At 40.6% G+C, this 23,501-nt stretch overlaps 1 protein-coding gene across 1 annotated transcript; it reads right to left on the bottom strand.

Annotated features, from left to right (window-relative positions):
- Positions 1-8,168: 8,168 nt before the first annotated feature.
- Positions 8,169-23,426, bottom strand: LOC111652298 (peroxisomal targeting signal 2 receptor-like; the record flags this gene model as incomplete). Its single annotated transcript, XM_023402522.2, has 4 exons — positions 8,169-8,343; positions 19,459-19,514; positions 22,679-22,792; positions 23,320-23,426. Coding segments are annotated over 4 exons (437 nt in total), but the record flags the coding sequence as incomplete, so codon positions are not given.
- Positions 23,427-23,501: the final 75 nt, after the last annotated feature.

Here is a 23,501-nt window from a genome sequence, read left to right as displayed (position 1 = left end):
GGTGGGGGTGGGGGCTGGGGGGGTGTTGTAAATACATGATTGAGGGTTTAGATCTAAAGCAGGACAAATCCTGGTCCTTACTGCCATTCCTCAGGTTTTTCCTACTTAGTTGGTTTCACTTTGGGTGTGAAGGTCCTTAAATCTTGCATTCAGCTCAGCCAATCAGAAACAAGTAGTCAGCTCTGTCAGTAGAAATGTATCAAGACGTCAGCAGGGGTGCTGTAATTAATTATAATCCATCACTGTGATGGACGGGGTGTGTTAAAAATCTGTCACAGTTTATTCTGACCTGTCATATTTGGTGGCTGCTGTTATACGGACCTGTTTACTGCTGAATTTTTGTACGGGTGAATTATAAAAGGCTTAACACCCACAATGCCATGGGCTGTGACACAGTGGCTGCACTCAACCGAAATGTTAAAAAGACATTGAAAGATTCAAAATTATGTTTTATTCATGCTGGAACAACATCTATCAGAGAGCTGTTGAACCGTTTCACAAAAAGCAATTTAGAGCAATGCTAATGCACAGATCACAGATGTTTCACAAATGATTGATGACTCTATATTGCAGGTACATTGGCAATAAAGTCCTACAGGCTGCTCACATGCTTATGCAGTGTCGAGATTAACAGCAGAGGAAACGATCTCATGTTGCATATTGCAGTTTGTTGACATGAGCTGCTGATGCACTCTTATGGCTGTGGTTGCTTCTCCAAGTCAAGTCAGTGTTGTTTGTATCAACCAAGATCACAATTTCTTTCTCACCTCCACACACCTGGTCAATCGCTGCGTGAGGTGGTGAATGTTGGATTGTTGGTGTTGGTAATTGTCTTCAAACAATCTGACAAACAGTTCAAGAGTACGCTGGTCCCTTTCATCAAATGGGGGTAAAAGTATTCAATGACATGGTGTATTCAGCAAATGTAGTGATGGACTTTAAAGACAGGAAACTGCAGCCGCTGCTACTGATCCTGTGTCAAACTCATCACCATGACACAGCAAGAAAAGTTTAAAATGGTCAAAATTTAGCAGCAGCAGCATCAGAGAAAAGTGGGGAAGCAATTGGACCCTCACTGAGCTTCCCTGCCTCCAAGGGTCTAAAGTGGTTGTTGTTGTTTTAGATTGTGGCTCTTGGGTGAGAACTGATTCACAGACCAAAACTCTCCGAAATGTCCTCCATTTTTTAATCTGATCATTGACTCTGACAAACACTAAGTGATGACAACTCCTTCGAATTAAATGACGGAATATACCATTTACCCTTTTGAATGACAAAATAAGTGTTTCCTGCTCTGACATCAGGTTATTAAATATATCAATAATAGATTAATAAGGTTTAGGCACAAAATCTACTGACATTTCGTCCAGTCTGGACTTTAAGGCTCTAAAACAACCTCACGTCATAATTCCTCCTGCAGATAGATGGCTTTGTCACTCCAATCTAAACATATGCTGTTTAGATTAGCATTTGCTGAAATGACTGATGCTGCTTTTTTCTTGGCAGGAAAGTCTCTAAAAAAAAAATGGAGACTGAGCTCTGAGGGCTAGAGAGGTCGAGGAGCTTGAGATGAAGTGCCTGTGGGATCATTGAACAGCATCTGAAACCTTCTCTCTACACCTTTCTCACGTTAGGACTTTGTAACTTTACAAAAACAATCGTGCAATCATCAACCATTTGCCACGGGCAGCCAACAGTCTGCAGGTTTTCCTTCCAACCGATCACCTCAGCAGGTGATTTCATCGATGAGATCTGGGGTGTTTTTTCGTTGGAGATTGTTGGCTCTCTATGACACATGTTTGGCCACTTCTGCTTTACACTGTGTGTTTGGTCTGTACACAAATGTCAGCATCATCACACTATCACCCCCCCCCCCCCCCCCCCCCGGCCATCGGGCTTCCCTCCTACTCACTTTGTGCTCCTGATGGGATCTTTGAATCAGTAAGTGAACAAGCTAAACGGCCTTTCAGGGCATGAGTAAGCAAAGTAGTTGTGCAGTGAGTCAGCCATTGTGAAGAGGAATGCCCTTCTTTAATTAACTTGAACAGCCGACCATAATGGAAAGCCACGCACACCGGCCAAGATTGCAGCAAAGCACAAAGACAGAGAGAGAGGGTTATAAAGTGGGAGAGAGAAACGACGAGATGCGTAACAAGGAAGGGAGGAGCAGCGGAAAGGAGGGGGAATACGATGAAAAAAGGCTGTAAGACTAAAGGGAGTATAAAAGCGAGACAGGAAGTTCAAAGTCTGACCAATGGACGGTGTCTTCTTCAGTGTCTTTTTTATTTCAAATAATGAGAAAAAGATGAATGAAGCAAAAATAATTAAAACACTAATAAGCTCATGGCAGATATGTAGTCATACGGGAGAGCAGTCATACAGTACAATACATTCTTTATCACTGCTGAATTGTCATGGTAACAGTGTTAAGTGGCAGCTCCGGGACACGTCCCCGTTAACAATGTTAAAAAGAAGTCGTCAGCTGGAGTAGGCAGCAGAACTATGTTGGTTTCTAATTGTTTGGCTTTAATCATAATAATAATAATAATAATAATCAAACTTTTATACTAATATTAATATGGCATCTTTCAACAAGAGAGTTAAAAAATGCTTTACAATAAAAACAGATAATGCAAGTAAATCAGATCCAAAACTAGATAAAATAATTCAAGGCAGATGTTATTTACATCCAGGTGTCCATAGCCAACAATTCTGTTTGCACCCAGGTGTCCTTTACCAACAACGCTATTTACATCCAGGTGCCTGTAGCCAACAATGGTATTAGCACCCATGTGTCTGTATTCAACACTACTATTTACATCCAGGTGTTCTTTACCAACAATGCTATTTACACCTAGGTGCATATATCTAACACTGCTATTTACACCCAGGTGTCTGTAGCCAAGTGTTTTTTACACCTAAATGTCTGTAGCCAACAGTGCTATTTGCTCCTAGGTGTCCATAACAACTTCAGTGAGTCACATGGAGAAGCTCTAGCAGAGAGGATTTCTAACACGTGGTAACATTGTGAAAGGGTTTGTTTTAACCCAAATACTGAGCTTTTCCTAAAACATAACCAAGCAGTTTTGGTGCAGAGATTGTTTCATGTACTTCATGTATCACTGTACCTCCGCTGCTGTAACTGTAGCGGTCATGAGGATTTTTTAAAATAAAATAAAAAATAACCAACCTACAGACCTGTGAATGGTTGTCATCCTGCATTCGTGTATGATTTATCACCTCATCCTATCTCTGTCTAACACACACACACACACACACACACACACACACACACACACACACACACAAGGCAAAGGCAAAGGCAAAGGTCTTCTATGCCCAGTGTGTAAGTGTGTGTGTGGTTTGGCCTGCAGTGCTATAAAGAGGGGCGATCCATCAGCCACTTCTATGCCTGGATAAGACCAGAGACCACACCAGTGAGCGAGTCTGTGTGTGTGTGTGTGTGTGTGCGTGCGTGCGTGTGAGAGAGAGAGAGAGAGAGAGGGGGAGAGAGAGAGAGAGAGAGAGAGAGGAAGAGAGGAAGAGAGAGAGAGAGAGAGAGAGAGAGAGAGAAAAGGGGAGGGGAGCAAGTGATTAGAACAAGAAGTGATTAGAAGAGAGGAGATAAGAGCAAGTTAGCGCTGATATCAGAGGAAGAAATTAAAGCAGAAAGGGTGTAAAGACGAGAGGAAGAAGAGAAACTGGGGTAAGTAAGGACGGAGACGAAGTTAGAGTAGAGATAGATCAAGAAGTGCAGGAAGAAGAGGAGGAGAGAAAGTCTGATATCTCACAGTGGGACAGATGATGTAGCATCACTGAGTTCATCACAGCAGATTAGCCTGACGTCTGGATCGCTAAACAGGCAGCCATGTTTATGGAAACGATGCGCCAGTTCACTGTAAGTTCTCACAACACAAAAACTAATGCAGCACAACATTTCCCTTCAGATCCTTTACTGTGTGTTAGCTCTGTGCAGCTGGACACTCAGCACCCGCACCGCATTAAAAAACGCTTTTTAATGTTCTGAATTTTCAAACTTGGAGCTACTACATTTAACAATCAAGATGCTCTCAAGAACGTGGCTGAGAATGGTCGATTCTTTAAAAATTACGTTACAGTTGAACTGTTTCAAAAACACACATCCATCCATTTTCTCGACTGCTGAATAGCTGCCAGCTTGATGATGGTGACGGGTTTGATAAAGTGAAGGTTTGACACATTTAAGAAAGGCATATCTACAAAAGCAAAATTCATTTTTTGTTATGCATCACTAAGGTTATGTTTTGCTGATGCTTTGTTCATATATCAAAATAATAACACTTTATCTTTCTATATTTTGTCCTCTATTGGCTTTATTACAAAATTATGTTGTGGCCCACGGACCTTAATTATTTTCACCTTTTAATTTGAGAAATGTCTGAGGGCTGAAACACTGATTCTAAAAAATCATGATTACAGTAACAAGACACCATGTGGTGCTCCTCCTTCTAGTCAATGGAGACGGCATGCACACACGCACACGCACACACACACACACACACACACACACACACACACACACACACACACACACACACAGAAATGCATGTACTGGTCAGTGGTCTCCATGGAGAACAAGGAGGTGAGTCAGACAATCACAGTGATGAGGAAGAGACAGTAGATCACAGCTGTTAATGACACACACACTGACACACACACACACACACACACACACACACACACACTGGAGTTCAGTGGGAAATCAAAAGATATTTAAGAAAGAATGTTCTGTATTCCCACATCCCCAAAGTTCATGTGAGCTGTGCTGCGTTTCAGAACATCCCCACTGGGCTGGGAGGACCAGGTAACACTCAACACTGGTCTCTGCTACAGCTGTGTAGCAATATAATTTGATGACATGCTTTAATTCATTTTGGATTTTCACCCTTACCCTACGACTTGATTGCAAACATTTCCAACACGATAATGTAAAAATAAGTAAAAACATGACTTTTGATTAAACAGAGCCACTGAATTTGACGTCATGTTTTTTAGTTCAAATATCTGAAATTTTGCACTGCAACTTTGTTTTGTATTTATGTGTTTGTTTGTTTTTGGCTTTTCCCTTTATTTAACACTTCACCATATGTGTAGTATCTTTATAGATTAAAATAAACACAATCCAAGTGAATATAAACCAAACATTTACTTAAATTCAACATTTGCATTCTTCCTAATAATATGATGGATGATGAATTATTCTATTCAAATTAGATGATTTTTTATTATTACTCTAATATCACTGGGAATTCCCTTTATTAGATATTTAAACTGTGAAGGAGGAATATATCTGCTGTTTTTCGATGTGATTCAGAGGCGGAGATTCCCTCAGGAAACTACATGTGGACCAAAAATAGAGAGGTGGAAAAAAACAATCAACCGGAGAGAGAAAGAGGAGAACAAAGATGGAGAAAGAGTGAAAACAGAGGGGAGATCTGGTCTGTGATGTCAGTGTGAGGCTTCTCAACACTGTCGCAGCTATTTGTGTGAGTGTGTTATTTTACAGCTTGTTTCCTGTAATGACATGTCTGATAACAGCACAACTAACAATACAGCTCATTACTGTTGTTCCTCCTCACACACACTCACACACACACACACACACACACACACACACACACACACACACAGCCTGTCAGACTGAGAATGGGAACTTGGCAGCCGGGACAGCTCGCCCTCTGTGATTGGCTGCTGAGGGAAACTGCCTGTTTACCGTGACACTGTGGGTTCAAGCTCCAGGCGATATCACGTACGCACGTCCACCTTGTCATTGTCTGTGTCCTGGAAAAGTGCTCAATCTGATTTTCCACAGAGCTATTTTTGGCTCCAAGTGAAAAATCTGATAAAGCTGGATGCTGAGAAAATCAGCTTGTGTCAAGTAGAGGCAGACAGGTTAATGTAGAGGCAACTCAAATCTTCAACAGTTGTATATTAGTTCGTCTCTCAACACTGACTGTCCTACCCTGTCTGTGAATCTCAGCTGCAAGCCAACTGCTTCACACTGAAGATATAAGTCTGTACAAACAAACTGGAGGGGACTATATTCAGTGGTGGATTAATCCACATTTGGTTCTCTAGTGAGTATTGGGGCAGCAGAACGGTGTGTCTGTGCGACTGAGTCTAAATTCATTTTTAATTTTTAATAGTGTTTGGAAATGGAAATGCAATGGAGCTCTAAAGCTCAGAGGGAGAAGATATATCAGGCTGTGATACACACAGCACTGGTTAACAGGGGACATTCATTGGATTTGTTGATATTAATGTTGATACGACTATGATCCAAAACTTCAGCACCGCAGATGGTTCCAGTCCTCCCAGCATATTTCCAGTGGTTCTTAAAGTAGGGTCTGGAGACCCTCAGGGTCCTTAAAGGGGTTCCTGGGGGTCGCAATGATCCGACACCGCAGAAAAAGCACAACGCAGCTCGGAGGACGATACATATTTTATCATATTTTGAATGTTTGTACCTCACAGTTTTTAAATCTTCTGCTGTTTGGCAAGTGTTTGTCATGTTCTGACTAAAAGGAATAGTTTAAAACCTCAGTCGACTGTCTGGTTTCTTCAACTTTCACTCGAGCAAAAATCAGCCTTTAAACCTGAAAGAAATAACGATGTGGTATTTATCGTGATAAATATCGATATCGACTGATATGGACATTTTCATCGTGATAACAGTTTTGGCCGTATCGCCCAGCCCTAGGTCCTGAATAAGGTATTCAGGTGCTACACAGAAGCCCTGGACTATAATCTAATGGATCATAACAGTGTTTTTGCAAGTTTTAGCTCATCAATCAGCTGAGATCACTGGAGATTGATCTACTCTTCCCAGATTGTTTGATGGATTTTAAAGTTCTAAAGTTAGAAAAAATATACAATCTGTGAAGCGCATGTTCTTCTTGCACACTATCTTGTTAACGCACATCTCACGAGCCTTCCGACTGATCTTGTAGCCACTTGGGGAGCCTCTCTGTATGCCATAATAAACAACCTGCGACTTGCTTCAGATAAAACCACAAATACCCTTTGGTATCATTTTCACTCCACCAAAGTAGAACCAATCATTTCAGTTGATTAGTTAATCACAGACTTGGATCCAGAGACAAACAAGCACCCTGATTGATATTCTGAAACCTTTTCTCCAGCAGCACCGTTTCACTTTTCCCTGGATATTCACAGGAAGATGAATCCCAGTGTTTTTCTAATACTGACCTCTTGACCTCAATAAGACAAACATTAGCAACTATAGATTGTGTGAAGAGGAAAACATGACTTTGGTTGTTTCTTCCATTGAAAAGTTTCTGGTTCGGCTCCTTATCTTGGATGTCAGAGACTCATGGAGGACTTTCGCTCCTCAAGTTCATTTTCAAAATGTTACAGAAATGTCGAGAATCCAACAGCTGCCTGGAAGGTAGAAAATCAATCTCCAAACTAATGGCATGGTTTGGAAAAATGGTGAGCAGTGATGTCTGCACCATCTGTAGTTAATGGGCTAAAACATGCAAAGCCACTCTTGCATTTTTATCTGACCACACACTTTAGAGGAGCATTAACATTAACATTAAAATGCCTGAGGCATTTTAAGAATTGTTTTGGCATTTAGCTAACAAAGCTAAACTTTGGTTGATTCACTCTGAGTGCAAGAGTTTGAAATGATGCAACTTTCTATGAGTGATAACCCAATGAAGACTTCATTCTTCGGATGGTTTTTGTCACTATTTCCCACGCATTTAAACCCTGATCTCAAGCTGAACAGCTGGATGTCATTTCACCACTTGGCTTTGGATTTACTTGAGGGGAGGGTGTGTGTGGCCTGAGAGGCACAGCGCCCGTCTGAATTAACAGAAAAACTCAATTAGACATGAGTGGCCTTTTCAATTCACTGCTTCTTTACTTGGACACATTCGAACACACAGATCCCTAACAGCCCTGTGTTAGAATGTGTGTGTGTGTGTGTGTGTGTGTGTGTCCCTCAGTCTGCTCATGTGCAGACAGATTGATGGATGGCCCCCATTTCAACAATTGCAGCAAAAACTCACACAGGTAGAAACCAGATGTGTGGACACAGTGATTCGATGTTCACACACACACACACACACACTTGCAAAAAAAGACAAAGAGGTAAGTACAGGAAGGGAGGGATGGTCCTAAAAACTGCAGCATGTTTGAACGACACGACAGTGTGTGTGTGTGTGTGTGTGTGTTACCTGGTTGGGGATGTGCAGGTTGAAGTCTAATCCACAGACGAACTCTGAGTGATGTTCCACAGTGTCCGGAAGAGACGGGTTCCTGCTGTAATCCCAGAACCTACACAACCAAACACAGACAAATATGTAACTTCCATTTAACTATCAGCTTTTCCAAATGGTCACATGGGAAAGTAAAGATCTATATTACAGAAAAAGAAAAATATAGACTCTTCGATGTTGACTTTTTGTAATCAGTGCATCACCGCATCATCTAAAGGAAGAACCCTCCAACAGCGGTGAAGAACAACAAATCTAATACCTACAACTATAAAATAAAGACAAAAGGCACAGTGAGAGCTGAACGGCACTGAATATTTTACATAACTGAATCACCGTGGGGGGCAACACTGCTGCGGCCTATTATCCAATGATTTATGTCAATTTTAGACAATTCCTGAAACTAAATGAAATTCGTGTCCTGCAGTTATTGTTGACCCTTTTTTGACTGATCCCAGTGTTTCCCAAACTTTAGAAAGTAGTGGAGTTACATAATGTTAACCACAGTTCATGTGCCATAACCATGATCTTTCTATAACCAGAACCACACTATGGGAACGATGTGTTGTAGAAAGCCCGAATTCAAAAAATATTGGCACAGGATGTAGAAAAAAACGTCACTGAATGTAATCTGGTGTTTACAGAAATGTCCGACGTTGACTGCCTTGTCCAACAGCAGGGTTGGTTGCTCAGTTTGTACATCTGTCCGTGCAACATTTGGTCCAGTGATATTTTGTATCTTGAAAACTAATGGCTAAATTATAATGTTGCTGCTCCGACTTACTGTCTAAGAACGTACTGTTTCTGTTCTGTTTTTATTATCTTGTAGTTCTTTATTATATGGTCTTTGTGCTGTATTGATGTGCCCTGTGTTTTTATGCACATATCCACATATACCCAATTGCCCCACTGGGGACAAATAAAGTAATTGATTGATTGATTGATTGATTGATATGCATGGTACCCAGAGGATTGTGATTAATCTGCAAGCCTTTGCTCACCACAACCTCCGCTTTGTTGCCACCCTCAAGCCAAAATGACTATGCAGCTAACGAATTTACTTAAAAGATATTTCATCAACATTCAGGCTCCCAAGAGGACGAACCATCTCAATAGTAATGATGCTGTGGGAAAAGGAAAGGGTTTAAACAGACAAGAAACATACACCTGGTCATGGCCCCCAAACTAATTTATTCATTGCTGTCAATAATCATCAGTAATGAGTTATGCATGAGAAGGATTTAATACAGAAAAAACAGGAGGAAGATGAGTAAGAGGGAAGAAGAGAGACGGAGGGAGAAATAGCTTCAAAGACATGAAGAGGAAAGGATGTAAAGGAGACAGCGATCTACAGAATAAGATTATGAAAAACAAATGACAAAGAGAAGAAAAGTGAGAGAGAACGGACAGCAAGAGTCAGAGGGATGAGAAGTGGAAAGAAAGAAAGAGAGGGACAATAAAACACTGGCTCCAGACCTCGGAGAGCAGCAGCCAATCAGACTAATTGAAAGACTGTTTCTCTCCCTGGTCTTGACAGAGTGACGTTTGGGTGTGTGTGTGTGTGTGTGTGTGTGTGTGTGTGTGTGTGTGAGGCCCAAAGCCCTGACGCAGCAAACACTCCCTCCAGACTCATCCACTTTGCAAATGTAATTAAATCATTTTCAGAGGGAACACTGCAGCTCCCATTGGGCTCCATTAGGCCTGTATTAATACAGGAGCTGCAACACACACACACACACACACACACACACACACACACACACACACACACAAAAATGAAAGATGGGTGTCTGGGGAGAGTCAGGCATTGAAAGATATTATATATTGAGTGAGTTGTTAGTGTAAATCATTGCTCACACTCACTTTCCCCTATGTATACATATACGTCCGTGCGTGTGAGTGTGTGTGTGTGAATGTGTGTGTGTGTGAGTGTGTGTGTGTTGTACAGTTCTGCAGTACAGACTGATTAAGGTTTAGTCCTAATGAGCAGAGTGAGTTTGTTTCCTGGACTTTAGCACTGATTGATAACTCCAACTGTTGGAAGTAAAAAACAGACGTTCTCTCAGAAAGCTGAACAGGAGCTACACACTTTAGAGATGCAACAAAATGCAGCAGCACTTTGACATAATTAAACCTCATTTACTTCCATGGGGGAGTCAGGTTGTTGCATAAGAGCAGAAAGAAAACCAGGATTTAGTAGCAGAACAGCTTTTTCACACTGTTTAAGTGACTTCATTTAAAGCATGTGATATGAGGTGATTGACATTGAAGTGTAGTGTATTTTCACTGCGACATCACCGTGAACCTTTCTTCTACATGTCTGACTGAATGCACTTCGCCTCTGCATTTCAATCTGAAAAAAAGAAGCGACTGTCGTGAAAGAGTCAAATGTCTAAACTATCCAACAAAATCTGTTTTAGAATCCTGCTTCATTTCATGTCCAAAACTAACAATCAAAATATTGTGAATGTGGTTGGACTGAATCTCATGGTGTTGCTCAGTGAATGGAGTTTGCTAAGTTGAGACAAGAGACAGACAAAGCACTTGAAGAATCCTGAATAGAAAAAGTCTGTAACACCAAAGATTGCAGTTGTATGACACATGTCCTGCCCCTCCCCCCAATTAGCCAAATATCCGCTTTATATCAGCTGAACAGGAAACATATCAAGCAAAAACCTGTGGGGAAAAAAAAGCATTTTAAACCTCATTTTGTGGCAAAGTCACTAAGTTTTTACATGCTCTCTTTATCTCCCGGTGACCATTGAAAGTGAAGTTATAGCTCTCCCCAATCGTTGAGATGGGAGCCTGGTCGTTATCCCAAAATAACTGCCTGGGGTTGTCGCCAAGATGGCTGCCGAGTGGCCAGACTCGCCTGTAAGGACTTTGTTGTCATCACATGACAGTATGGAGCTCCAGTCGCTGAGCTACCTACCTACTGAGGAAAACCGTGAGATGCAGTAAAGCTGATACTGTCTGGAGTTTAGAGGTCAAAAACTCACTGAGTGTGTTTAGCATGCTAGCATGCTAACATTGGCTGATTATCAATAAACACAAAGTAGACGAGGTTGATGGGAACGTCATTAGTTTTGCTAGTTTTTTTAAAATAAAATATTGAATAAGTTAAAAATGTTGACCCAGTCATAGCGCCAGATGAAATGTTGCACCAAACGTATTATATTTTATTATCAGGCATGGCTGGATGTGTGCGGCAAATTTCATTACAATCCCTTTTGAAGCATTTCACTCAAAACTACAAAAGTAAACCTTGTAGTAGCGTAACAACAAAAGTCTGAGGGATACCAAAGTCTTTAGGATCCATCATCTGGGAGCCATGAACGCTTGCTCAGAATTTCATGATAATACTTGTAATAACTGTTGAGCTTTTTCAGTCGGGTCAGCTGAAACTGAGTTTGTGAGATGAAGGTGCGCATTTCAGGCTTTAGTCATCAAGGTCAAATCTCTCTTACGTTCACACCTGCACACACCTGAAGTAAAGTGGATGTGACTGTCCAGGTGTTTGTTATCTGTTACACCCCCCCCCCGAATTCCACATTAGCGATGTGGTGTCAGAGGCTGTTACATGATCACACAGGCACTCTGTTAGAAGCACACCGAGGTTGAGCCTCATCTAACAATAATGTTAGATAAAGTTAGTTTTCTCTCCTTCCAATAATGTCGTTTTTTTTTTTATACTGAGCATTAATGCCTGAAAGAGACACTAGTGTGTCTGTGCTTTCAGTCTTGTTAGAACGGGAAATAAACTGCAAAAGCAACATTAATGTTCGACTTGAAGAGAGTGAAAGAGGACCAGAGTGTAACCATCAAAATCTAATCTTACTAATATCTCTATTCTGTGTAATTTCAAGTATCTAAATGGGGTTCATGTGCTCGCTCATGCACAAATATACACATGAAGTGAAACACATTCGTCAGCCACAGCGCAGAGCAACACGTCTGCAGCAGAATGAAGTGCAGTGGCAATAAAAAAATCTCAAGTGAAATGAATGCATTTCCGTCACAGTGGTCCCATTCAGTGCATTAAGAGGCAGGAGTAATATTCCTGCTGCTAAGAGCCACTGCAGCCTCCATTGGCTTCATAAAACCAGCAACAGCAGTGATTTACTGTCGGCTCTGGTGAGTCGGCTTTGTAGGCTCCAATAATGTGAGGAGATGCAGCGGGAGTAGAAGCAGAGTTTAGGTTTTTTTTTAATTATTATTTACTGCTAGGAAAATTGTTTCATGAGCACCAAGTTTGGAAAAACACTGCTGTGCAGAGACATGGTGGAAAGTTGAGATGAAATGATTCATGAGTCGATCGATTAGCTGAGAGAGAAGCTCATTCTAAAGATCGGTGTCGGGGCTGATCTGTGCATATCTTAATGCATCAGTATTGGCTGAAAGATCAAGTGCCGATCCACTTGCAGAGCTGCTCTGCTCTATGACAAGCCCACTATGAACCTTCCTCTGCATATACGAGTGAAAATTACAGCCTGCGAATGTGAAAACTCGTTCGGGCGCAGCGGTACAGCTCGGAATTTTGATGTCCAGGTTGAAAAAATACACAGATTTCCTCAGCTCCCACTCTAACTGATTAGCATTAAAACATTTTAGGCGTTGCTGACAGTCACTTTCCTCCAGGTAAATTGACAAAAGTCACCAGCAGCAGGTCACATCAGCTGTTCTTGCTAATTAACCGTGAGTACAGAACAACATTAAGCTTGACTCTGTGCAGCGGGTGTCTGTAGCCAAAGATCATCCATGACAGGAGAGCTTCCACTCTGTAACACTGCTGTACAACAGTGCATGGACTGTAGTTTCAACAGTGATACAGCTTCTCCTCAGCTGTATCACTTCATTTCATTTATATCAATTACTTAAACTGATCATCTTGATAATTTGAAATATTTGGATCAAGTAGCTCGAGAATAATAAGGTGTCCCAGATTTAATCAGCATTGTGTAGATTCTCCTGCTATGTAAATATAAGTATTGGAATCTGCAGATACACAACATTTAAAGACTCGGATCAGGGCCAGAGAGAAAAAAAAAGGGGAAATTTGAGAATTTCATCCTCTTCTCTGTTTAATATCATTGAATACAAACTGAATAACTTTGGGTTTTGGACTGTTGGTCTAACAAAACAAGACATTTATATTCATCACTAATTTCACCTCTGTGAAATTATCATTGACAGACAAAACACAGACAAAACGATTAATCGATAAAAGAGAAAGCAGATTAATAATGATATGAATGTCATTATGAAAATGATAATGACAATAATCAATAATTGCAGTTCTAGATGAAAGACTCTTTTTTTCAAAGGCGTCAGTGTTTCTCTGAACTGTGAGGACGCAAGTATCAGATTCATGTGTGATTCAGATTACAGGTTTAGGGTTTAGATGACGTGAATGCGTGTGTGTGTGTGTGTGTGTGTGTGTGTGTGTGTGTGTCTGTGTGTGTGTAAGACCAGACGACGGTCCCAGTTAGACAAATACACCATGTTATTTGTATAAATGAGGCTTGCACCGTCTTTTGTCCGCAGTTTCCATAGTAGATAATTATTTAGCCTCTATTGTGTTTCATTCTGTGGAACCCTCCATTCACCTGTCAGCTTTTTGTGTGTGTGTCTCAGTATTAACACGAAACTCATGAAGTCACAGCAGGAAGAGAGAAAAGGACTCAAATAAAAGCCAATGTGTAAGATACAAAGAAATGTGAAGAGGGTGATTTACTCTTCTCATGAACTGATGTCACTGATGCCTTTAATTCAAAGAGGAAACTAATGTTGAGTCACACAAACACACACACACACACACACACACACACACACACACACACACACACACAGGCTGTTGCGCAGCAGATGAGGGGAGAACATGTTATCTAAAGCAAACATGAGACGTCTAACATGAGCTCAGAGTCTCAGTTTCACATGAAACACTGATTCCGACTGGGTTTTAAATAAGTGCATGATCAGAGAGAAACAATGACAAAATAAAGAGTGCGTTCACATTCCCACATAACAGAGAGAATCAAAGCAACAATTAAATCTTCAGATCATCAATGTTTGCAACATTAATCATATAAAAACTTTAACCATATAGTGCTGCAGAAATCACAATAAATTCTAATCGAATAATCCATCCCGCTTTCTTCTCCAGGCTTTTCAGACAAAGTTAATAAACGCAAATGCAACAGAATCAAACAGCCACTCTAGTTTTCAGGGTTTTGCCAAGCCGTTTTCACGGAGAATTAACTCTCTTATACCATTATAGTTTGTGCATTACAAAAGAAAATGGGAATCACTTTCAAACTTCACCCAGAACACAGCTCACACAACCTGCTTCCCCTCTGAATACGTTTGAATCGATGCAGCCTCAGGTCTGAGGAGGAACTGCAGTTCTCTCGGTCCATGTCTAGTGAAGGTAAGAGGTTCTTTTAGACACTGGTCTTGTATTTGGATGCAGATCCAGATTAAAAAAAGTCTCAACTTTGTCATTATTGGATTAAATTTAGAGGATTGCTGTCTTATTTGATGGCTTTGTGTGCCACTAATTATTAAATTTACCAGTTCATTGAATGTCAGTTTCTCTGGGAAAAAAACAAAGGATTGTGGGAGGGCTGGTAATTTATCAAACTCCATTTGAAAATAAATGTGCTCAGCTTCACACTCTGGTGAATGTATGATAATAAAAGTCAAACATTTTCTTTTAAACTAACAGAATCCAACATATTGTGCCTCCCAGTCACAGAGGCTCTGTCAGTTAAATCATCAAAGCTCCCAGCATGCTCCACTTGACACTGAGATTCAAGACTACAAGTGAATAAACAGGCAGAGGAGAGAAAGGGAGGAGGGGGGTTGGTGAACGGAAACGAGGGATGAAAAAGAATTAATAGAGCTCTGTGTGTACATGTACATTCATATGTGACTACAGAGGAGTGTGCCCTCGGATCTATTTGCATATGAGTGAACTGTATGTGTGTATTCATGTGTTGTTCTCTGTGTGCGTAGGTGGAATAGATCAGTATTTTTATGTGTCACAACCAGCGTCCTAAACACACAGGAAGGCCTATACAAGCAGGTGTTTGTGTGTGTGTGTGTGTGTGTGTGTGTGTGTGTGTGTGGACACACTGAGTTTACACAGTGGAATGAGCTGAACACCAACAGGTGGATGTGAGGACACTCAGATTGAATACACCTTCACGTCTAATAATCTGGATGATTGACAGCTACGTTTCAGAATGTTTTAGTGGCACTTAGGTAAAATTCAAGAGTTAAAACAAGATCTCATAACAAAACAACAGGATTCATTTAAATCAAGTAGGTTAGATGCCTAAACAATAATATATTACATAATATAAAATGTGAGGCATTTGTGGAAATATTCCTTCTACATTTGGGGAAACATTAATTTGCAGAGAGTTAGAGAATTTTTACCACACTGATGTCTGTACAGTTAATATGACACTACAGCCAGCATGTGGTTAGCTTAGCTTAGCTTAGCAAAAAGACTTGAAACAGGGGAAAACAGCTAGCGTTGCATTGTGCATTTCAGTTTTAGAAGATATAACATGTTTATTACTGTAAAGGTGCTGGTAGGTGGATGCTATTACCTTAAACCAGAGCCAGGCTGCTGTCTTTGTGTTAAGCTTAAGTTAACCACCCGCTGCTGTTAGCTTCATGTTTACAGCACAGATATGAGACCGGTGTCAATCTTTGCATCAAACTCCGCTAACAAAGCAAATCATATTTCTCAAAATGTCAAACTTCTCTGTTAATGATATATTACAGAGTTAGTGGAGCTGGTCTTTGTTTCAGGTGAGGTAGAAAATAAAATATACGCTACTCTTACCGTAAATCAACATGAAAGCTCCACATTCATGTATTTAAAAGGATTTATCTCACATGATATACGATTCTAGGACTGCAACTAAAGATTATTTTGATTAATGGTCATATTGATCATTTCATCCATGACACGATTTATCATTTTCTCTATAAAATGGCAGAAAATAATAAAAATGGTGACGTCCGACCTGCAGACCTGCACCTTCATACAATAGAATCTCAGACCATGTTTAGAAATTTTGCTTCAAAGTGACTTAAAAACACGGACATCGTATCAGAAAAGTTGATGACTAATTTTCTTTTGATCTACTGATTGATTCATTGATAAATAGTTTCAGCACCAGGACAACAATTCTTTTTTTTCATCATAATGAAACAAACATCAACAAAAGTAAAGCACTGCAGGGGGGCTGCTGATCAACAGACGAAGAAGAGACTAATGGTTAACGAGTCCCCTGTTAATGAGGTGATTAGAGCCTCCTGCAGTCAGTCCTGATCGATGCTACACTTGTATGACCACTTACACACACACGCACACACACACACACACACACGATCTGAGGCTGGACACAAGTTAAGAATAGGTGATAATTACCTTGACGCGCTGTGTGTTTTGACTATTCAACACAAAGCAAACAGACGTGATATGTCTATGGAAGAAAGCACAAACACATGCAATGCCAGTGGGTAATTTGTGGTCCTGCCTCAATCCCATTCATTATGTTTTATTAAGATAACATCTGATGAAGTAAACCCAATGAAAACGGTTTTATCACAGCAGTAATGAATGGATTAAGGATTATCTCAGAGGATGGGCAGCAGGCAAGCTAATAAAGGAGAAGACTGAGAGTACAGATTAAATTAAAGATACAGCGTCCATGTGGGTGTCAGAGAGGCCTTATGAAGTTGTTATAGCCAATGTGTTCACAAATACTTTTACATCCAGCAGTTACAGAGCAACTTCAAAATGTGGAGTGGTGTTTGTATCCAGTATTCCCTTTCTTTTAGCTCTGTGTTTGGTCTCCACCAGCTCCTGAGGGAGATATCTTGCATTATAGCTGCTCAATGCTCCGCTATGGTCACCAGCTGGTGGATAGGGGCTTTATTAGAGCTTGTGCTGAGACTGAACCAGACAGAAAATGTGATGTAAAACCACAACTATGAGCTTAAAAAGGCTAATAAGCTCCGGACATGTCTGTACATTAGTGGTGAAGCAGTGGCCTCAGGTTAAAGAAATTTGAAGGTCCCTTTTTTTACACTTCTCCTGTGTTTTATTTGAAGTGTTGATCCATAACAAGATATATTTGTGGTTTTAAGAACCAAAAACCATCTCAGTGTAGTTTTACATCTCCTCTCTCAGGCTTCTGTCTGGAGCTCCAGTAACAACAGGTCACTGAGCCAATCAGAAGAGAGGAGGCTCTGAGCCTCTCTTCTCAGCTTCTCTTCTGATTGACTTTCTGAGTGATCCAACAAAAATACAGCAGATTTCAGAGAAACCTGCATAGTTGGATGGTGGGTCCAGGTGGGCGGGGCTTGGGGCACGGCTGAGGGCGGTGAAAGCTTTGTTGTGACATCACAAAGTTAGTTAGAAGTCCTGACGGCTGGTTTTAAGGCTCAGTTTCTGAATACAGGCTGTGTGCATTTCTCTGTGGACTGAGGCTTTGATACTTTCACAGTGTTAATATAGAACCTAGACCTGCTTTAACAACACATGGACATCTACCTTCATACAATATGGACCTTTAACTGTTCTGTGCTGGACAGGTAAAGGGTGTGAATGTGGAACTGTGTCACTGATGCTGAAACATTTGTATTCAGCAAACTTCCCTTTTTGCAAACGAAGGATTTAAGATTTATTATGTTTTCTTTTTATGCCAGTCTTTTCACTTTGTTAGCAGCTGCCAGGATTCTTCTTCTTCGTCTTCCCGGAAAAACAAAAAATAAATGTTGTTTGGTACATTACTTATACGTTTCTGAGAATCATCTCCACAGATGCTGTTTTCATTCCTTAAAAAGGTATCGAAGCAGCCTCAGGTAAAAGTCTGAAAGAATCTGGCAGGTGGTGATTTTCCAGTGTGTGTGTGTGTGTGTTTGTGTGCTTGTGTGTGTGTTTGTATAATGAAATCAGTACTCAGCATAGAGTATTTGAGCCAACGAAAGCCTGGATCAATAAAACACAAGCTTTGGCACAGAGCCAGCACTCACCACATTTGTCTTTCAGTCTTCCTTCTCTCCCTTTGGCATTTTATCCCCCTCTCTCCTTCTCTCGCTCTCTCTTTCTGTCCACATCGTTTGATATATCCAACGCCTCATCACCATCGATATTTTACCTTGTCACCAATCATCCCTCCATCTTTTATTTAGTGTCTCATCGACAACAGTAGAAGTTGAATTGAACCATTTAGCGACATTCAGACAAAACGATGGATGTTCGGTGCTTTCAATCGCTAAATGACTTAAATGACTAATCAACTACCAAAATATTTGTTGATTTACTTTCTGATCGATTAATGAACTTATTGTTTTAGTTTTGTTCGAGGACCGTTAGCCACCCTGCCTCTATGTGTCCATCTGATCCCATCTGTAAATCTGTTGACAGACGTATTCATCAGCAGTTTTGCAGAACAGGACTGACTTTGTGTTAAATCTAGGAAAATAAAACTACCGCTGAGATGGTCAGAGAGAAGAAGACACACAGAGTAGGAGAAGGGATAAGATTAAGAGGCAGCATATTCTCCTAAGAAACACAAAAGCGGTCTTCCTTGAAATTACTGATTTTATTAAGTCAGCCTCTGCAGCTCAACAGAGGAAGAGCTCATCTCGTCTCCCATCTCTTCCTCCCGCTCTCTCTCTCTCTCTCTCTCTCTCTCTCTATCTCACACACCAGTTCACTTTATCACACATTATCACGGTGTCCTTACCCATTACTACTTAAGGGATGACACCATCCATCCACTTTGGTTGGTAATTGAAAGAAAAGGAGTGTAAGCAGAAAATACGACACTACATCCACCACTTAAGTCTTTTAACCTCTAGAAAAGTTGGTGTCGAAGAGTCGAACTTGTGTGTGAGATCACAGAGAAACACTTTTATAGGTCTCATGAATGAAACATGTTAGAGGCATCTAAGTCGTCTAAGTGTCACTACGCTGGATGAAAATCAATATGAGGATTGTTTCTTTAAGTGTGTCGTCTTGATTTTTCTTTTCTTTTGAGAGATGTTTGAATAAGATCCACAGGGTTTTCTGCTTCAGCCGCTCTGTTTGTGTTTGTGAACAAGGGTTAGAAGAAGAAGAAGAAGAAGAAGAAGGAAGAAGACATTGTACCTGACAGTGAAGTCGTACGAGCAGGATGCCAACACCGTCTTACTGAATGGAGAAAACTGCAGGAGAGGGAATAAAAACTCAGTCAGGAAATGACACAATGATCAATGATTTCATATAAACACATATTCCCAAAGAGAGAAACAAGCTGGTTCATGTTCAGGGGTGGATTTAAACTGAAGGTGTGATAGAGAAGTTTAGACACTTTGGCTCCTAATTTGTTTCAATTACTTTAAAGGTTCTGTAAATTAGATTTTAAACAACAATATAGCAGCAGGCATTTATTTTCTAAGTAAAGATAGAGTGAAGTAATGGCATCCTGAGGCGACAATGAAGGGACCACCAGCTGGCTAACAGTCAGCGTTGCCGAGGGGTATATCACAGCAATGCTAAAGTCAGAAGACACAAGAGAGGAAGTTACTCCTTCAAAATACAACTGGCAAGGCAGAAGACCAGCAGTTTACAGTCGATTCTATCCTTCACATTTTTATGTGTTCTAAGCTTTTTTTGATCTTGTGGAGCAGCAGCCGGAGATTGTCCCTCATCTTATAAAAAGGTGTAAAAAATGTGACATTTTCTTTATCAGAGTGAAATAATAACGCCGCAGAGAGACATTTCACTGACTGGCGGCTAAGCGCGCTGAAATTCATTTATTCGCTCATTTGTTCCTCCTCTCTGCTCCTGACGATCTCACTTTTCTCATCAGGTACATTCAAACTGACTCTCTGCCTCTCTCTCTCTCTTTCTCTCTTTCTCTCTTTCTCTTTCTTTCTGTGTCTCAGTTCAAATAACAGATGCTTCATTAGCATCATCAGCAAGTCGCTTGTTACCAAAGCAAAAACAGCAAATACAGACTAAAGACTGTGAGCAGCTGTGATGATGTAGAACAAGCTGATCTCAGAGACAGTTCAACACACTTTATCATCAATATTTCTCATCTGATATTTTCACCATAGACTGTAATGGACGTAGCCTCTGTGACGTCACCCACAGGTTTCTGAAGAGCGGTTCTGAAGCTCGGATTGAGCTGCTCCTCCGTTGCCATCTTGGCAGTGTCTGACTCCGCCCCTAACTCCCAGCTAATCCAGAAATGGACAAAGAGGAGGGGCGTGTGTGGAGCTGCGACTTCGGTGAATGCTGGTATATAACAAGCATACGCTCACCCATCCATCAGTCAAAGAGGCCACGCCCTCAATTATCCATAACTTTAAGCCTTAATAAAATGTGGACAGGTGAGTTATATAAACAGGTGTCATGAAGGAGGAAATTAGCTCTAGAGACCAAAACTGTTTTTGTACCAGGCTGTAAACATGTTTATTTCTGCTGTAAAGTTGGACATTTTAACATGGGAGTCTATGGGGATTAACTCACTGTTGGAGCCAGACTCTAGTGGTCATTAGAGGAACTGCAGGTTTTTGTTCTTCAGTGTCGGCTTCATCTTTCAGCCTCAGAGGTTGAAACTTGGTTTTCACATAGTTTGCTTCTTTTTTGTAACTCTGTCTTGTCTCCTTTCAAACTATGTGAAGTAGAATTTTATCAACTGAGAAACACTGAATAGAAACAGCGAATTCCTTGTAGGTTGTTTTTGTTCTACAGATTTATCTTTATATCTGGACTGATACTGGACTTTTAAAGACAAAATCTAGATAGATATTTGGAAGTTTAGAAAAAAAAAAAGATAATGACTTTCTTTTAAGTAGCCAACAATACAAACTAAATTTATCACTGCCCTTCTGGGGGACACTGTATAATGGTGGTTCTCAAAGTAGGGTCCAGGGACCCCCAGGGGTTCATGAGGGGGTTCCTGGGGGTCCCCAGCAAAAAGGATAATGATTTATTTCCACTATGAATCAATCCATAAAAGTAAAAGATGAGAGAATGTATGACTATTTTGGTCATGGGTTTCAAACCCTTTGTGTCGTAAAAAAGAAAAAAACCTTATAATATGGTGGAACCATGGTCTACTTTGGGTCAGTTTAGGGTCCTTTATGTGAAAAGTGAGAACCACTGGTCTAAATGACCTCAAACCTATTTTAGACCAATTTATTAATGTAACTATAATTATCTTATACTGAAGTTCTTTGCTGATAAGAAAAATAATTACTGGATGATTAACCTGCACATTAACATTGTGACAAATGTGTTTTATTGTTTCTTTTTATCCAGCTAATAGAAATACCAAGTTACTGACTGTCATGTAATAAAAAAAAAAATACTCCAACCATTTAGTGCTGCACTTATGAAAAGTTTGGAACTCAAAGGAGACACATCTTAAATAAAGAGAATCTGATAAGCACTGGATACTACATTTCCCATAATGCAATTGGATAGCATGTGCCATTAAATCCACACCTTCAGTTCATAATGCAGACTCTGTGATAAATGAGATGATCAGGGTTATTTCCTCAGACTCCTTCACTGACACACAGAATATTATATAAGTACAAGTCACAGTTGTTATGTTTACAACAGTTTGGGTAAATCTATGACTGACTGTCTAATGACTGTTAACGATGATGACCACGACAACAAACACACCGTCCACGTTAGAAAAACCTTGACAGAGCCGGATCGAAAGTGTCTGACTCCCAGTTTATTTTTATCTCTTCTCTCTTCTTCTGCTGATCATGAATCCTTTCACCTCCTCTCTGCCCCCTCCAGCAAATCGATACTAGCCGACAAATTTGCAAACACTGACACACACACACACACACACACTGAGTTTTAGACTGAGTTCTCTAGATCGATTGGTGTCACCTGTCCTGAAAAAACCCGGCTTGAGAAAAACAGTTCCTCAATTGGATGAACTCAAGTGTGTGTGTGTGTGTGTGTATCTATGTGTATCCATGACGTATGTGTGTATGTGAGGTGACGTGTGCCTAATCTGAATAACTGGGATGTGTTCGGGGACTCCTCTGCAGCTGTCTGTTCTCTCACACACAAACCCACACATTTCTAATATGTGTGGGTGTGTGTGTGTGTGTGTGTGTGTGTGTGTGTGTGTGTGTGTGTGTGTGTGTGTGTGTGGTCTTATTAGGTCCATTTAAGTGGGTGTTTTGATGCTGTCAGGGCCAGCACTGCATCTCTGCCACGCACACACACACACACACACTTTGCTCTCAGCTGTTATAACACAGTGTTGTTACACCACATTTGACAGAGCATGTGGTCAGAAACACAAGCCAGGCCATGTGTGTGTGTGTGTGTGTTTTTGTGTGTGTACCTTGACTCTGCGGATGGCATAGGTATGGCCTTGAAGCTGATTGACAGGCTGTCGTACGTTCCTCAGGTCCCACACACACACACTGCAGTCCACTGAGCCTGTGGCCACAATGTTCTACACACAAACAACAATGACTTATGTCAAATGTGCTTAACAGCTGTTTATAAGAATTGTAACCTGCATTTCAACAGAAATAAAGCTCTTTAAAAATGCAAATAAAGATCAGAATAGAGCTTTTATGTAGAAAAACACTGGTTAACTGTATTGTAAAGTATATGGTCATATGGCTGGGTAAATGTATTTTACACTAAAATTCTGCTAATTACCTGTATTTTAACCCAGAATTGAGTTTAAGGTTGAATAAAGCTGCTAAAATATATTTTTCGCTAAATACAAATAGATTACAACCAATTGAATGTATACAGAGTTGATTCAAATGCATTTTTACCTCAAAGTTGGCAGTTGATAAATGAAGTTTGTTAAATACTGACTAAATTCAGACACGTGCAAAATAAACTGTATAAAGCTCAATGAATTTTAATCCAAAGTCAAGCTGGTTATGTGCACCTGAGATAGATGTATTAAGACTTAAGGTACGCTCCGTTTTAAAATTGACCACATGAAAACATAATAGCACTTACCTGATCATATTTGCACCAATCACAGCTGAGGATCTCAGCCTTGTGCGCTGGGATGGCCAATCGACACACGGCAGCCTTCAAATCCCACACTCTGAGCGTCCCATCACCTGTGAGCAAACAGAGATGGACACAGGAGATTTACCCAGAATGCCCAGTGCAACATACTGCAGGCTGCAGCGTCC

Source organism: Seriola lalandi, unplaced genomic scaffold, assembly GCF_002814215.2.
Source record: "Seriola lalandi dorsalis isolate HSWRI2012SDOR001 ecotype SW California unplaced genomic scaffold, Sedor1 jcf7180002053939, whole genome shotgun sequence".
In the NCBI taxonomy this organism is placed as follows: Eukaryota; Metazoa; Chordata; class Actinopteri; order Carangiformes; family Carangidae; genus Seriola; species Seriola lalandi.
This window is presented reverse-complemented; position numbering and strand designations above follow the sequence as displayed.